General features: G+C 41.5%; 1 protein-coding gene across 7 annotated transcripts in view; it reads right to left on the bottom strand.

The window, feature by feature from the left end:
- Positions 1-1,246: 1,246 nt before the first annotated feature.
- IFT46 (intraflagellar transport 46) overlaps positions 1,247-16,726 on the bottom strand; it is a 38,308-nt gene continuing 22,828 nt past the window's right edge. For 6 of the 7 annotated variants that reach the window (XM_077112753.1, XM_077112754.1, XM_077112750.1 and 3 more), the window contains 4 exons: positions 14,832-14,892; positions 14,390-14,475; positions 2,192-13,767; positions 1,247-1,706 (listed from right to left, as the gene is read on the bottom strand). In XM_077112753.1, the coding sequence (XP_076968868.1) occupies positions 13,672-13,767; positions 14,390-14,475; positions 14,832-14,892 (243 nt within the window). In that variant the 3' untranslated portion in view covers positions 1,247-1,706; positions 2,192-13,671. Of the gene's footprint in view, positions 1,707-2,191; positions 13,768-13,795; positions 14,133-14,389; positions 14,476-14,831; positions 14,893-16,726 lie in introns of those variants that run through there. The other variant, XM_077112755.1, reaches the window with a different exon arrangement.

The raw sequence follows: 16,726 nt of genomic DNA, 5'->3' as shown, positions 1-16,726 counted from the left end.
TTGAAACTGTAATTAATCATCTCCCTGGAGATGTGATTTAATCAAGAGTAGCTGTTAAACTAGATTAGCTGGAGGCGTGTCTCCACCCATTTGGGTGGATCTTGATTAGTTTCTGGAGTCCTATAAAAGAGGAAACATTGGAGAATGAGAGAGATTCAGAGAGAGCAGAGCAGAACGACACAGCCATGAGAAGCAGAGTCCACCAGCCAGTGACCTTTGGAGATGAAGAAGGAAAATGCCTCCCAGGGAGCTTCATGAAACAGGAAGCCAGGAGAATAAGCTAGCAGATGACGCCATGTTCAGCATGTGCCCTTCCAGTTGAGAGAGGAACCCTGACCATGTTCACCATGTGCCTTTCCAGATGAGAGAAACTCTGTGTTCCCCATGTGCTCTTCCATTTGAGAGAGAAACCCTAAACTTCGTTGGCCTTCTTGAACGAAGGTATCTTTTCCTGGATGCCTTTGATTGGACATTTCTATAGACTTGTAATTGGGACATTTTCTCGGCCTTAGAACTATAAACTAGCAACTTATTAAATCCCCCCTTTTAAAAAGCCATTCTGTTTCTGGCATACTGCATTCCGACAGCTAGCAAACTAGAACAGATTTCCTTGGCTCTCTCCAGGCTCTGGCTTGCTTAACATCTCATGGTGACATCTGCTGGGCTCCAAGCATCTCCAAACATCTGTCTCTGTTCTCCATGTGTCAGCATCTGTCAGCTCTGCTCTGAAATTTTGTCGGCTGTCATTTCTGTCAGCTCTGACTCTCACCAAAATGTTTCCTCTTAAAGGATTCCAGTAAACTAATCAAGAGCCACCTGGAATGGGTGGCATCACATCTCCATCTAATCAAAAGGTCACACCCACAACTGGACACGTCACATCTCTGTGGAAATAATCTAATCAAAAGATTCCAATCTATAGTATTGAATTAGGATTAAAAGAAATGGCTGCTCCCACAAGACTGAATCAGGATTAAAACCTGGCTTTTCTGGGGCACACAATATTTTCAAACCAGCAAAGGGCTTGCTTCTTATTGGCTTCCCCAGCCCTCTGTTGTACAGGCAGTCAGACTTCAGAGTTTTTCCCCTGCCAAATCAGTTATCATATGTCTATCTTCCAAAATGTTGCTGCTATCTGGTCAATTGTCATTGCCTTTCCCATTAGCTGTCCTTGTTGGTTTATGCTTTTTCCCTCGTATACTGTCATGTTAGTATGTTTTAAGGAAGAAGTGAAGATGTAAATACACATGTTCAATCTTAGTTTATTTGGAAATGCTGAGAGCCAAAGATCATAGAGAAGGGGCATTTAATGCAAACAGCCAGCAGGAACGCTGAAGTTAGAATTCTGAGGGCACTCATGAGTCATGTGCAGAGCATGGCAGGCAGGCCGGTTCTTCAGGAGCACAATTCACAATAGGGAATGATGGAAAATGGGGGTCTCTGGATAAGGGGAGCATAGCAAATCGAAAGTCTGAAGGGCCAAGTTGAAAATCTGGGCTTAGCAACATGAGCATGAGATTTTATATTTTGTGGCAGTTAATCTTTTTTTTTTTTTTTTGGTGGCTATATATATATATTTTTCCCCCAAGGGCATTTATTTATTTTTCTATTTTGATCATTCTGTTCTACATATATAATCAGTAATTCACAATATCATCACATGGTTGCATATTCATCATCATGATCATTTCTTGGAACATTTGCATCTATTCAGAAAAAGAAATAAAAAGAAAACAGAAAAAAAATTATACATACCATACCCTTTACCCCTCACTTTCATTGATCACTAGCATTTCAAACTAAATTTATTTTAACATTTGTTCCCCCTATTATTTATTTTTATTCCATATGTTCTGCTCGTCTGTTGACAAGATAGATAAAAGGAGCATCAGACACAAGGTTTTCACAATCACACAGTTACATTGTGAAAGCTATATTATTATAAAATCATCTTCAAGAAACATGGCTACTGGAACACAGCTCTACATTTTCAGGCAGTTCCCTCCAGCTTTTCCATTACATCTTGAATAACAAGGTGATATCTACTTAATGCTTAAGAACAACCTCCAGGATAACCTCTTGACTCTGTTTGGAATCTCTCAGCCATTGACACTGTATTAGTTAGGGTTCTCTAGAGAAACAAAATCAACAGGGAACACTTGCAAATATAAAATTTATAAAAGTGTCTCACGTGACTGCGGGAAGGCAGAGTCCAAAATCCGCAGGGCAGGCTGTGAAGCCAACAATTCTGATGGAGGGTCTGGACGAACTCTCCACAGGAGAGTCTCACCAGCCGAAAGAGGAAGAGCCTGTCTCTTCTGAATCCTCCTTAAAAGGCTTCCAGTGATCAGATTAAGCATTACTCATAGTTGAAGACACTCCCCTTTGGCTGATTACAAATGTAAACAGCTGTGGATATAGCTGACATGACCATGATTTAATTCTATGAAATGTCTCAGTCTTTATTGCTGGGTCATATGATAATTCTATATTTAACTTTTTGAGGAACCGCCAAACTGCCTTCCGCAGTGGTTGTACCATTTGACATTCCTACCAACAGTGGGTAAGTGTGCCTCTTTCTCCACATCCTCTCCAACACTTGTCATTTTCTGTTTTATTGATAATGGCCATTCTGGTGGGTGTGAGATATCTCTTTGTGGGTTTGATTTGCATTTCTCTAATAGCCAGGGAAGTTGAGCATCTCTGATCATGTGCCTTTTGGCCATTTGTATTTCCTCTTCTGAGAAGTGTCTGTTCAAGTCTTTTGCCCATTTTATAATTGGGTTGTCTGTCTTTTTGTTGTTCAATTGAACAATCTCTTTATAAATTCTGGATACTAGACCTTTATCTGATATGTCGTTTCCAAATATTGTCTCCCATTGTGTAGGCTGTTTTTTTACTTTCTTGACAAAGTTCTTTTAAAAAAAAAAAAAGTGTTTAATTTTGAGGAGTTCCCATTAATTTATTTATTTATTCAATGTTCTTGCTTTGGGTGTAAGGTCTAGAAAACCGCCTCCAAGTATAAGATTTATAAGATATTTCCCTACATTTTTTTCCTAACAGTTTTATGGTCTTAGATCCATTTTGAGTTACTTTTGTATAGGGTGTGAGATATGGGTCCTCTTTCATTCTTTTGCATATGGATATCCAGTTCTCTAGGTGCCATTTACTGAAGAGACTGTTCTGTCCCAGGTGAGTTGGCTTGACTGCCTTATCAAAGATCAGTTGTCCACAGATGAGAGGGTCTATATCTGAACACTCTATTCGATTCCATTGGTCAATATATCTATCTTTATGCCAGTACCATGCTGTTTTGACCACTGTAGCTTCATAATACGACTTAAAGTCAGGTAGTGTGAGACCTCCGACTTCATTTTTTTTCCTCAGGATACTTTTAGCTATTCAGGGCACCCTGCCCTTCCAGATAAATTTGGTTATTGGTTTTTCTATTTCTGAAAAGTAAGTTGATGGGATTTTGATTGGTATTGCATTGAATCTGTAAATCAATTTAGGTAGAATTGACATCTTAACTATATGTAGTTTCCAATCCATGAACACGGTATGCCCTTCCATCTATTTAGGTCTTCTGTGATTTCTTTTAACAATTTCTTGTAGTTTTCTTTGTATAGGTCTTTCGTCTCTTTAGTTAAAATTATTCCTAAATATTTTATCCTTCTTGTTGCAATTGTAAATGGAATTCTTGACTTCCCCCTCAGATTGTTCAATACTAGTGTACAGAAACACTACAGATTTTTGAGTGTTGATCTTGTAACCTGCCACTTTGCTGTACTCATTTACTAGCTCTAGTTGTTTTGCTGTGGATTTTTCGGGGTTTTCGACATATAGTATCATGTCATCTGCAAACAGTGAGAGTCTTACTTCTTCCTTTCCAATTTTGATGCCTTGTATTTCTTTTTCTTCTCTAATTGCTCTGGCTAGAACTTCCAATACAATGTTGCATAACAGTGGTGATAGTGGACATCCATGTCTTGTTCCTGATCTTAGGGGAAAGTTTTCACTTTTTCCCCATTGAGGATGATGTTAGCTGTGGGTTTTTCATATATTCCCTTTATCATTTTGAGGAGGTTCCCTTCTACTCCTATCCTTTGAAGTGTTTTCAACAGGAAAGGATGTTGAATTTTGTCAAATGTCTTTTCTGCATCAATCGAGATGATCATGTGAGCAGTTAATCTTTTAATGAAATATATATTTTTTTTATTAATTAATGAAAAAAAGAAATTAACACAACATTTAGAAATCATACCATTCTACATATGCAATCAGTAATTCTTAACCTCATCACATAGATGCATGATCATCGTTTCTTGGTACATTTGCATCGGTTTAGAGGAACTAGCAACACAACAGAAAAAGATATAGAATGTTAATATAGAGAAAAGAAATAAAAGTAATAATAATAGTAAAAAAAACAAAAACAAACAAACAAACAAACAAAAACCCTATAGCTCAGATGCAGCTTCATTTAGTGTTTTAACATGATTACTTTACACTTAGGTATTATTGTGCTGTCCATTTTTGAGTTTTTGTATCTAATCCTGTTGCACAGTCTGTATCCCTTCAGCTCCAATTACCCATTATCTTACCCTGTTTCTAACTCCTGCTGGACTCTGTTACCAATGACATATTCCAATGACATATTCCAAGTTTATTCTTGAATGTCCGTTCACTGAAATATATTTTTATCCACAGGACAAATCTGTGAGCTATAACTGGTTCATAGCTGAATTAACCAACTGTGTTAGTCAGTGCTACTCATCTAGAGAAATAGAAACAACAGGATGGATCTGTATATATAAGATTTATAAAGGAGTCTCACTCAATGGTGGAAAAGGAAGAGTTCAGAATCTGTAGGGCAGGCTGTGAAGCTGGCAGCTCCAGTGAAGGTTCTGGATGAACTCCACAGGAGAGGCTCACTAGCTGAAGAAGCAATGAAAGAGTCTGTCTTCTTCCTTGAAAGCCTTCAGCTGATCGGATTATCTCACTGTGGGAGATATGCCATAGTTGACTGCAGATGTAATCAGCCTCAGATGCAATCAACTGACTGCTGATTTAATACATCAGCCTTCCAGTTTATCAACCAGCCACAAAAAATCCTTGCAGCAGTGGTCTGGTCAGTGCTCACCTGACCAGACAACTGGGCATAATCAGTTGGCCAAGTTGACACCAGAACCTAACCATCACAGTCCACCCACTGTCAACTTGGCAGCTATACACATCAACTTGAAACACGCTTAATTTCCAAATAGAACATAACAGACATATGCTTCGCCTAACAATACTCAACTGTCCTTCATACAACCAGAAATGCAGTACATCTTTCCAGAATAGGGTACAAGTCCTTAGGTAATATTCACTCTTAAACTTCATATCCTATGACTTAAATACTATAACATGAACAACACAACTTATGTCATGTTATAAGAGGAAAACAAGATATTTGCTGATGTACAAATGCAAACATACTCAACAAAACAGGGAGAAAAAATTCGTACAATTACAGTTCTTATTTCTGTAACTGGTTATGTGATCATAGTTCATATTTATCACTACTTTCTTCTACTACCCATTCCATGCTCCCTTTACCCACAGCAAGCACTTCAGTTGTCCATGGTTCTTTGCCAGGTGGGATGACCCAGACCTTCATTACTGAAGTTTCTGGGCCATTAGTAGTCCTGCCTGGATTGAGATGTTGCAGTTTTTCATTGACTTTAATCACAGGGGACGGTAGCACTACGAGATACCTAGGGGATCTCCTGTATTCCAGGAAAACTCTACTTTACCTCCATTGTGTAGTTGCAGTCCTATTTCCCCTTGATAGGATCAATCACCCAGGACAGAACAGAAATCCCCTTCTGTGTCTGTTAATTCAGTGGCATGAGAAGCTCAAAATGGTCAGGTGGCAGTTTTAACTCCCAGTTCAATGGAATCATTGTTGTGTCTCCTGGTACAAGCACTCCTTCTTTTGGAACTAAGACCTGCAGACTAGCAGAGCTTGAGGTTTCAGGAACAGGAAGCAAAAATTTTCCTAGTGGATCACTAGGGGTGATAGTGGTGCCACTCCCATTTCCACCCCTTGATGGAATGTGAATCCTGGCTATGGGAGAAAGAGCACCATAGAGTGGATGCTGATTCTGAGCATACACAGCCTCCTGGAGAACAATGCTCCAGCCCTGTAAGGTACTGCCACCTAGGTGGCACTGTAATTGGGTCAAAAGGCCATTCCACCATTTAATCAACCCAACTGCCTCTGGATGATAGGGAACATAGTAAGACCAGAGAATTCCATAAGCATGTGCCCATTCCCACACTTTATTTGCTGTGACGTGGGTTCTGTGATCAAAAGCAATGCTATATGAATACCATGACGGTAGATAAGGCATCCTGTAAGTCCACATATTGTAGTTTTTGTGGAAGCATTATGTGCAGGGAATGCAAACCCATATCCGGAGTATGTGTCTATTCTAGTTAGAACAAATTGCTGCTCTTCCCACGATGGAAGTGGTCCAGTGTAATCAACTTGCCACCAGGTAGCAGGCTGATCACCTTGGGGAATGGTGCCATATCGGGGACTGAGCATGAGTCTCTACTGCTGGCAGATTGGGCACTCAGCTGTGGCCGTAGCCATGTTGGCTTTGGTGAGGGGAAGGCCAATTTGCTGAGCCTATGCATAATTTCCATCCCTACCACCATGCCCACTTTGTTCGTTAGCCCATTGGGCAATGGCAGGAGTGGCTGAGGAAAGAGGATGGCTTGTATCCAAAGGACAGGTCATCTTATCCATTTGATTAAAACCTTTCTCTGCTAAAGTCACCCTCTGGTGAGCATTCACATGGAACACAAATATCTTCATGTTCCTTGCCTGCTAAGAAAGGTCTATCCACACACCTCTTCCCCAGATTTCTTTATCACCAATTTTCAAATCATGTTCCTTCCAAGTCCCTGACCATCCAGCCAAACCATTAGCAACAGAACCATGAGTCAGTATACAAAAAACGCACCTCTGGTCAGTTCTCCTTCCAAGCAAAATGAATAACCAGGTGCACTACTCGAAGTTCCACCCACTGGGAGGACTTCCCCTCATCACTGTCCTTTAAGACATCCCAGTATGGGGTTGTAGTGCTGCAGGTGTCCACTTCTGGGTGGCCCCTGCATATTGTGCAGAACTATCTATAAAACAGGCCTGAGTTTTCTCTTCTTCAGTCAAGCGGACTGTAAGACACTCCCCAAGAGGCCATACTCTGGTCTGGGAAAGAGAAGATAATGTGGCAAGAGTGGAGGCCATGGGCATTTGGGCCACTTCCTCATGTAACTTGTGCCTTCAGGACCTGTTTGAGCCCTACCTTTATTATACCATTCCACTTTATGATGGAGTGCTGCTGTGCACACCCAACTTCATGGCCTGGTGGTTCAGACAACACCCAGCTCATGATAGGCAACTCAGGTCTCATGTTAACTTGGTGGTCCATGCTTAAGCATTCAGTCTCTACTATGGCCCAGTAGCAGGCTAAAAGCTGTTTCTCAAAAGGAGAGTAGTTATCTGCAGCAGATTATAAGGCTTTGTTTCAAAATCCTAAGGGTCTGCATTGTGATTCTCCTTTAGGGGCCTGTCAAAGGCTCCAGACAGCATCCCCATTTGCCACTGGTACTTCCAGCGCCATTGGATCTGCTGGATCATATGGCCCAAGTGACAGATCAGCTTGCACAGAAGTCTGAATCTCTCAAAGAGCTTCCTTTTGTTCTGGTCCCCACTCAAAACCAGCAGCTTTTCTGGTCATTCAGTAAATGGGCCAGAGCAGCATACCCAAATGAGGAAATGTCTCAAAAATCCAAAGAGACCACTAGGCTTTGTGCCTCTTTTTTTTGGTAACAGGAGGGACCAGAAGCAATAGCTATCCTTCACCTTACACGGGATATCACAACATGCCCCACACCACAGGATGCCTAGAAATTTCACTGAGGTGCAAGACTCCTGCATTTTTGTTGGATTTATCTCCCATCCCCTGACATGCAAATGTCTTACTAATAAATCTAGAGTAGCTGCTACTTCATGCTTCATCGGGTCCAATCAGCATGATATCATCAATATAAAGGACCAATGTGATATCTTATGGGAGGGAAAAACAATCAAGATCCCTGTGGACAAGACTATGATATACCCTGAGGCAGAACAGTGAAGGTATACTGCTGGCCTTGCCATCTGAATGCAAACTGTTTCTGGTGGTCCTTACTGAAAGCCATTGAGAAAAAAGCATTTGCCAGATCAATAGCTGCATACCAGGAACTAGGCAATGTGTTAATTTGCTCAAGCAATGATACCACATCTGGAACCACAGCTACAACTGGAGTCACCACCTGGTTAAGTTTACATTAATCCACTGTCATCCTCCAAGTCCCACTGCTTTCTGCACAGGCGAAATAGGAGAGTTGAGTGAGGATGTGGTGGGAATCACCACTCCTGCATCCTTCAAGTCCTTAAGCATGGCACTAATTTCTGCAATCCCTCAAGGAATACAGTATTGCTTCTGATTCACTATTTTGCTAGGAAAAGGCAGTTCTAATGACTTACTCTTGGCCTTTCCTACGATAATAGCCTTCACTCCATGAGTCAGAAAACCAATATGGGGATTCTGCTAGTTGCTATGTCAATTCCAATTATGCATTCTGGAATCGGGTAAATGACCACAGAATAGGTCCGGGGACCCACTGTGAGACGGACTTGAGCTAAAACTCCATTGATCACCTGGCCTCCATAAGCCCCTACTCTGACTGATGGACAGAGTGACATTTTGGGTCTCCTGGAATTAGTGTCACTTCTGAGCCAGTATCCAATAATCCCTGAAATATATGATCATTTCCTTTTTCCCAATGCAGTCACCCTGGTAAATGGCAGTAGGTCTCGTTGGGGAAGGCCAGGACGAAGGTTAACAGTATAAACTTTGGGCAACGTTACAGGGTCCTTTCTTTTAATTTTTTTATTAATTTTTAATTTTTTAAAAAAATATGACAAGAAACACAAACATTCTTAACTATGATCATTCTGTTCTACATATATAATCAGTAATTTACAATATCATCACATAGTTGCATATTCATCATCATGATTATTTCTTAGAACATTTGTATCAATTCAGAAAAAGAAATAAAAAGACAACAGAAAAAAATTCATACATAAAGGGGTCCTTTCTTAAGGGTACCCAGCCCTCCCCTCATTTAAGGGGCTCTGGGTCTGTCTCAAGTCTGGGACTTGATTAGAGGGTCATGACTCTCTGTTTTTGTAATTCAAGTTAGACTTCTGTTCACTTGACCTAGAATTCTTCTGCTTATACAGCTCAAAGAAGAAAATAGATTGCCCATCTATTTTACTCCCAGGTACCCCATGATATACTAGCCAATACTACAAGTTTCTGTGAGTCAAATTATTGACTGCTGCTTTGAGTCTGCTGTCCATTATGGTGGCCACGCCCACCTTGTCTATGGTGATTAACTGTCGCCATATGGCTTCTGCCAACTCGGGATCTGGTCATCCCCACTGTGTTTAAGGATTCCAGCTCAGTGACAGCAGTTCCCACAGTAATCTCTGACATACAGAGAAGGGCGACCACAGAGCTCTCCAGGGATGATGGAGTTAGTCTCACAAATTTATTTCTCAAGGTTCTGGTGAAAGATGTGAACCCTGGACACTCCCAGGATGTGTGAGCAGGTTTTCCACGATAAATCCACTCTAACATTTCAATCTCTCAAAGCCTCTGGATTCCCTCATCTATATTATACCAGGGCAGTTCTGGCATTTCAACCTTAGGTAGTATTAGCAACCTTTGGATCCATGTTTTAGCTAACCATCTGTATTAGTTAGGGTTCTCTAGAGAAACAGAATCAACAGGGAACACTTGCAAATATAAAATTTATAAAAGTGTCTCACGTGACCGCGGGAATGCAGAGTCCAAAATCTGCAGGGCAGGCTGTGAAGCCGACGACTCCGATGGAGGGTCTAGATGAACTCCACTGGAGAGGCTCACCAGCCGAAGCAGGAATGGAACCTATCTCCTCTGAATCCTCCTTAAAAGGCTTACCGTGATTAGATTAAGCATCACTCATTGTAGAAGACATTTCCCCTTGGCTGATTACAAATGGAATCAGCTGTGGATGCAGCTGACGTGATCACGATCTAATTCTATGAAATGTCCTCATTGCAACAGACAGGCCAGCGCTTGCCCAACCAGATAAACAGGTACCACAACTTGGCCAAGTTGACACATGTCCTAACCATGACACCATCCAAACTGTTAATACCCTTTCTAAACCCTCGAGCTACAACAATGAATGCAGAATCCCTGCTTAGTGGGCTCATATCAAATTCAGCTTGATTCAACTTTATATTTCTTCCACCATTATCCACACACTTAATATCCATTCCCACACATATTCCCCTGATTTCTGTCTAAACAGAGATTGGAAAACTCATGCAGTTCTTTCAGAGTATAGCATACCTCCTCATGGGTCACACTTCGTACCTCACCTTTTGGGGCCTGTTGAGATTTTAGTTATAGTTCTTGAAGGAAAGAGGAGTGATGGGGGTGGATCATGAAAAGAAAAAGAAGTGTCTTTCAAGCCAATTACCTCAGGGCATTCCACTGAAGTTTCACCTGGTGAAATAGAATTAGTCCTCCAGACAAAGAAGTGAGGGCTGTTTCCCTAGGGGAGGTGGTTACAGGGTTAGCAGGCACTGAAGTAATTCATCTCAAGGTGGACGTTGGATGTCAGACTCCTCTGTGGACACTGGAGGCCAAGAAACTGTTTCCTCAAGGCAGGCTGGAGGTCGGGAAGTTCTTTCCTCAGGGCAGTCCATTACAGATCTATCTAGCAAAGGCTCAGCAGATTCCAGGGATCCCACCTCCCCCTCGACATCATTATCAAGCTATATATCACCATTCCATTTCAGGATCCCATTCTCTTCCAATCAAAGCCTTACTCTGCAAGGTTGAGATTTTAGTTTATGTTATAAATCTGCTACTCATACAATGAGATTTTGTGTCTGTTTTTCAGAGATCTTAAGTCTGTGACCACAGGAAGTAAGATCTTCTTTCAGGACAAATTTATATCCTTCATACAGCACTTAAGGTGTAAATTTGAAGCCTTCAGTTCATCCCTTTCCCTCATCACTGTATCAGGCATATCTAACTACAACCAGCCAACATCATTATACCTCTTAATTCCACAAAACTCTGTAAAGGTGTCAAAAACATTCTCACCCAGAGCCTTGCCTCGTTTAAGCATACAATTAGCAAAACTGAGTATTTCTTTTGCTAACTCACCCCATGGACTGTCAGTGCCATCTTGACTACGGGAAACAGAGTCATTAGTGCCTCTTGAGTCTAGTCAGAATAAAAAACCAATTGTAAAAATCCATTTTTAAGATTCTGTTTCTCAAGAACCACAGTACAGGCTGTTAGGGTGTTCTAAAGAAACAGAAGCAACAGGAGAAATCTGTAAATATGAGATTTACAAAGGTATCCTATACAACTGTGAAAATGGAAGAGTCCACAATCCGTAGGGCTGGTGTCTCTGATGGAGGGTGTGGACAAATTCCACAGGAGAGGCTCACTGGCTGAAAAAGGAGGTGAAAGCACCTCTTCTTCCTTAAATGCCTTCAAATGATTGTATTATCTTTCTGGGAGACATGCCTTAGTTGATCGCAAATGTAATCAGCCACAGATGCAATAAACTGACTGATGATTTAATACACCAGCCTTCCAGTTTAACCAGCCATGAAATATCCTTGCAGCAACGTCAGGCCAGTGCTCACCCAACCAGACAACTGGGTGTAATCACTTGGTCAAGTTGACACCAGAACCTAACCATCAGACCGAGACACAGAAGTCACCTGATACATTTCCTAGGGCCACAGAATAAGGATCTAAAAGGTAGTGTTGATGGATAAAGACAAGAGAGGAACACATGATGAAATCTATGTCTGAAGAGCTGTCAGGGATATGCAGGCAATTAAGCTCAGAGAATGGTGCATTCACCATCAGCTTAGGTGGGAAGGCTTAGTGCAAGTCTTGGCTCTAGCCAAGAAGGCCATGTGATACCTTCCTAGAGACCAGTGGAGCATTTGGGTTCCTAAAACATTTTGCCTTCTTTCTTTCCCTATGAGCTAAATGTCAGCACCTGGGCCTGATACAGAATGAAAATGAGGCCAGAGCTCAGGGACTTAGATGTTCCTGCTCCTCAGATTCAGGCAGATGTGAACATCATAGTTTAAGAGTTTGTAAGAAAACAGTTTCCCTCCTATCTGTTGACTGTGTAAATGTTAGGCTGATGGTGAAGCATTTTAATGTAATTTTCCCCTCCAATCAGTACTTGTCCGCTTTTCCTCATTATCCATTCAATTGCTCAAGAATGACCTGGGAGTTATCCTTCCCTTGCTGTGTCCAATCAATTCTTTTGGTTCTACCTCTGCTGGTTATTAAGCTGCTGTGTCTCAGCCCTGCACCTTCCTTTCTGTACTCTGCTTTGTGCTGCTGGAGCTAGGAATCTAAAAACAACATTTTCCAGATTCCCTAGCCAGCTGTTAATTTCTGGCAGGAGATGAGAAGGCAGAAGAAAGAAAGCAGCAGGTTTGCTCCCAGTTGCTGTAGGGGTGGGTAAGTTATGGGCTGCGGACTTCCCCAGGCCTGCAGCATGGTACCTCTTTGGCCACAACTCCACCTCTTCTGTCTCCAGCCCCAGCAATGGGTACCACCCCTTTATTCTTTTCATTCTGTCATACCCTTTATTTGGTTCCTTCAGCCCTTCCCACACATTTGCAACCAATTTCCTGAGTTAAACGACCTTCGTTAGAAATAACTAGCATAGTTTCTGATTTCCTGACTGGAGCTTGGCTGATAAAACTTCCAAAATATTTCCCAAGTTCATCTATCTCTACTACCACCCTCATCCAAGCACAATCATCCCTCACTTGGATGGCTGTAATAGCTAGGCCACCTGACACCATAACCAGACAGGTCTAAGCTAGACAGAGCAGTAGCTTATACATAAGGTAGTAAGCATTAGCTAGTGAGAGATACCTAGAAAAATTAAATTCCAGGAGAACAATGATTCCCCCTCTACTGCCAACTTTGGATGACTGGGGTTGATTTTATTTTACAAAGTTGGATTACTCAAACTGCTGTTCACTTAACACCCATTACTAGGCCAAGTTCCTTGTCTCTGCCTTATACTCAGTCAGTGTTTTCTCTTTCATAAAACAAAACAGAAGGGTAACCTGAAAGACAGAGCATTTTATTTATAAAATCTTTGCCAACTAACTTAAAGAATGAAAGAAAATAATTCTATATTCATCCTTGAAAGAACATCTTGTACGCTGTCCTCCCAAAGTAAGCTCTTTGGAACCCCAGAAATTTCAATTCTTCTAACTCAAATCCCCACAGTGGTGTAGATACATAGCTCCAACAGGAAGAAAATCTGAGGCAAGCAGAAGACATTTAACAAACACTTGCAGGACTCTCAGGCAGAGAGTAGCAGGAAGTACATTGTCCCTGTGTCAAGCTGTGACTCAGGCAAAGATGCCAGGTGGGCTGATAATGACCTCTTCTCAGCTGGGATAAAAGATCCAGCTCAGCTTTGAAACAGAGCAACTTGGGAGGTGTCTCAGCTAAAGGTTAATGTCTCCGCATCTCCAACTTGAGAGGTAGAGTTGGATGGAGGGGTGAATGCTTTCTTGCCCTCAGCTAGAGCTTTAAAATGCTGTGAGGAAAGAGGAGAGGGAATATTGAGCATTTGGAATATACTAGTTACTATATTTTAACAAAGTTCTTTATAATTCTTTAAGCTCAAATTTTCTCCCATTTCGTCTTCCAAAACAATCGCTTGGGGTTCTCTTTGAAAACAGTCAGAAATTTATCTCACCTCCTTCAAAAATGAACTGTTTTACTTCCTTCCTGCTTTCTTGCATTAGGCCACTTGGCAGCAAAAATGTTAAGACTCAATAAAGCATGGAGAAAGGTCCCGTGGATATCTCTACAGAGGAAGTCTTAGTTTGGGGATCCTGGCCATACTCATCAAAACCAATGAATATTCTTGTTAGCAGAAAAATCGCTGGGAAAAAAGTCCTGTAAGAATGAGTATTCTCTGTTGCTCCTTAGCTAGCTTCATCTAGGCCAACATCTCTTCTACTCTCCTCTTCTTCTGAAAGCCCCACCCCATCCTTCTTTGCTGCTTTCTTAATTATGGAGCTCTCAGAAGGGTGATGGTAACTCTAGGCACAGACAGCCTCCAATTCCACGGACACAATCAGATGAGGCTCCAAAGACAGTAGAATGAAGTGATCCTCACTACGGTTTAAGCCAATCCCCAGTGGTAGGCTTACCTGTGAGTTCTTGAATTCAGAGTAGAGGGAAAAGAGCAGGTGGAGGGACTGAATCCGACTCTTGTAAATAGGGATGTCTAGGATGGCTGAAATGAAAAAGAAGCCTCATGAACAGGACCAAACTAAATCTGGGAATTATAGGGCATTTCTGTTTAAGGTAGCCAATACCCTCCCCGAATGAGAAACATGAATTGTGTGGGGTCTGTTGAACTATTTCATTCTATCAGTCTTGATGGGATGAGTTCTATGACTTTAGGAGTTATATACATAGCAGGTTGCATTATAAGCCCAAACACCACCCCTAAATGCTACCAAACAGCACAACTGGCCTAAAGTGAAGGCTATAACCCAAGATGCTATCTTCCCAAAACAAACAACCCTTTTCAAAAGTCTGAGATGTATTTATCCATAGATCGGGGGAGAGGGGAATGGGGGAGCTTACCACAGATCATATCAATGTACTCCGCCAGGCTGCAATCAATCTCTGCAGTGGGCAGGCTCACCTGAAAGGGACACGGCATGCAGCAATGTCAAAAGGCAGAAGTTTCAGTGGTTCTCAATACTGCTCTATGAAGGAAAAGAGCTCCTAACATAGGACATTTTTGCTTGTTTTTTGACCAGTAAGATGGAACTGGTCATACTCATTAACCACCAAAATAGTAGATGATCTATCAGGGCCCAAAGATTTTATAATTAAAATACACTGCCATGCAGTCTTCCTGCATATATTTGTGAAGAAGAAACTGGTCCCAGGTGTTGGCCAAGTACTTATAATTACTTGGTGTTAAAATGTGTAATGATGCTGGTAGGGAAACTGAGAGGTGCAGCCCCTTGGAGGGCAGTGTGGTGGTTCCACAGAAGGTGAGGGGTGGAGATGCCATATGATCCTACACCCCCGTTGCTCAGTATACACCTAGAAGAACTGAGTGTGGGGATATGAAAAGACATTTGCACACTGGTGTTTGTAGCAGCAGTGTTCTTTTTTTTTTTCTGTTTCGTCCTTCTTTTATTGTCTCACTTTGCTGAAACTTCCATTTCTCAGCAGCAGTGTTCTTGATCCCCAATGGATGGAAGTGGCCTAAGTTGGAATGGAAGGAGAACTGTGGAATATACATACAATGGACGACTGAGCAGCCATAGTTCATACTAGGTGTATGAACCTCAAGGACTATGTTGCATGAAATCTCAGGAACAAAAAGACAAATATTATCATGCCTCAATCATATGGACTAACTATGATACAAAAATTTGGTGAAATGAAGTCAAGAGCATCAGTAATTAGGTTGGGGCCTATTGTAAAGGGTTCTAGATTCTAAGCTCTTACTGCAGTCACATATATTCAGGAGTTCTAACAGTGATTTCTAAATTCTGAGATATTGAACTATTTGTTTATAACCTGGTCACTCCCAGAAACTTCAGGTATTTATGTGACATCTGAGACTCAAAACTCGGAAGCTATGAAAGTCAGCAGTACCCCATACAGCAACTGTTTAAAAAGTGGAAGAAGTGATCAGACTTCAAGTAGAGATATGAATGAAGCTGATCTGGATAGGATTAAGGTATGTCAGAACACAGGGTGAAGGATGATGTAGTCCATATTTTAAAACTTCAGTTTCTCTGTGAGACCAAAGGGAGAGATGTTTATTTGGTACGAAATTTATATTTTGGGTAGTGGATTTCCAAATTTAACTTGTATGGTCCATTTAGTTGAACACCATAAGTACATGGAATCTTGAATAGGGTGTGAGCTTTGTGGGTTTCTCCAGGTTAGTGTGATGCTCCAATATATTCCAGAGTAATCTGGGCAGAGAATAAAGAAGTAATTTCCAAGGTCCCCTTGGGGGCTGGGGAGAAAAGAGGAAATATTAAACTTCCCCATTTGGAGAATTTCTGATATTCTCATAAGCAGTGGGGACAACCAAACCAATAGGCAGAGACCTTGATCCTGGGGTTTGCCCCTATGAAACTTATTCCTGCAAAGGATAGGCTAAGCCTGCTTAAAATTAGGCCTAAGAGTCACCCCCAGAGAACCTCTTCTGTTGCTCAGATATGGCCTCTTTAAACCTAATCTGCAAATGAACTCACTGCCCTCCCTAGTATGTGGAACATGACTCCGAGGGATGTAAACCTCCCTGGCAACGAGAGACAGAAACCCCGGGATGAGCCAGGACCCAGCATCAAGGGATTGAGAAAGCCTTCTTGACCAAAATGGGGAAGAGAGAAATGAGACAAAATAAAGTCTCAGTGGCTGAGAAAGTTCAAACAGAGTTGAGAGGTTATATATCCTGCAGGTTATTCTTATGCATTATATAGACATGCCTTTTTAGTTTATGACGT

This window comes from Tamandua tetradactyla, chromosome 8, assembly GCF_023851605.1.
Source record: "Tamandua tetradactyla isolate mTamTet1 chromosome 8, mTamTet1.pri, whole genome shotgun sequence".
Lineage (NCBI taxonomy): Eukaryota > Metazoa > Chordata > Mammalia > Pilosa > Myrmecophagidae > Tamandua > Tamandua tetradactyla.
The sequence above is the reverse complement of the archived record's forward strand: the minus strand, read 5'-3'. Positions and strand labels throughout refer to the sequence as shown.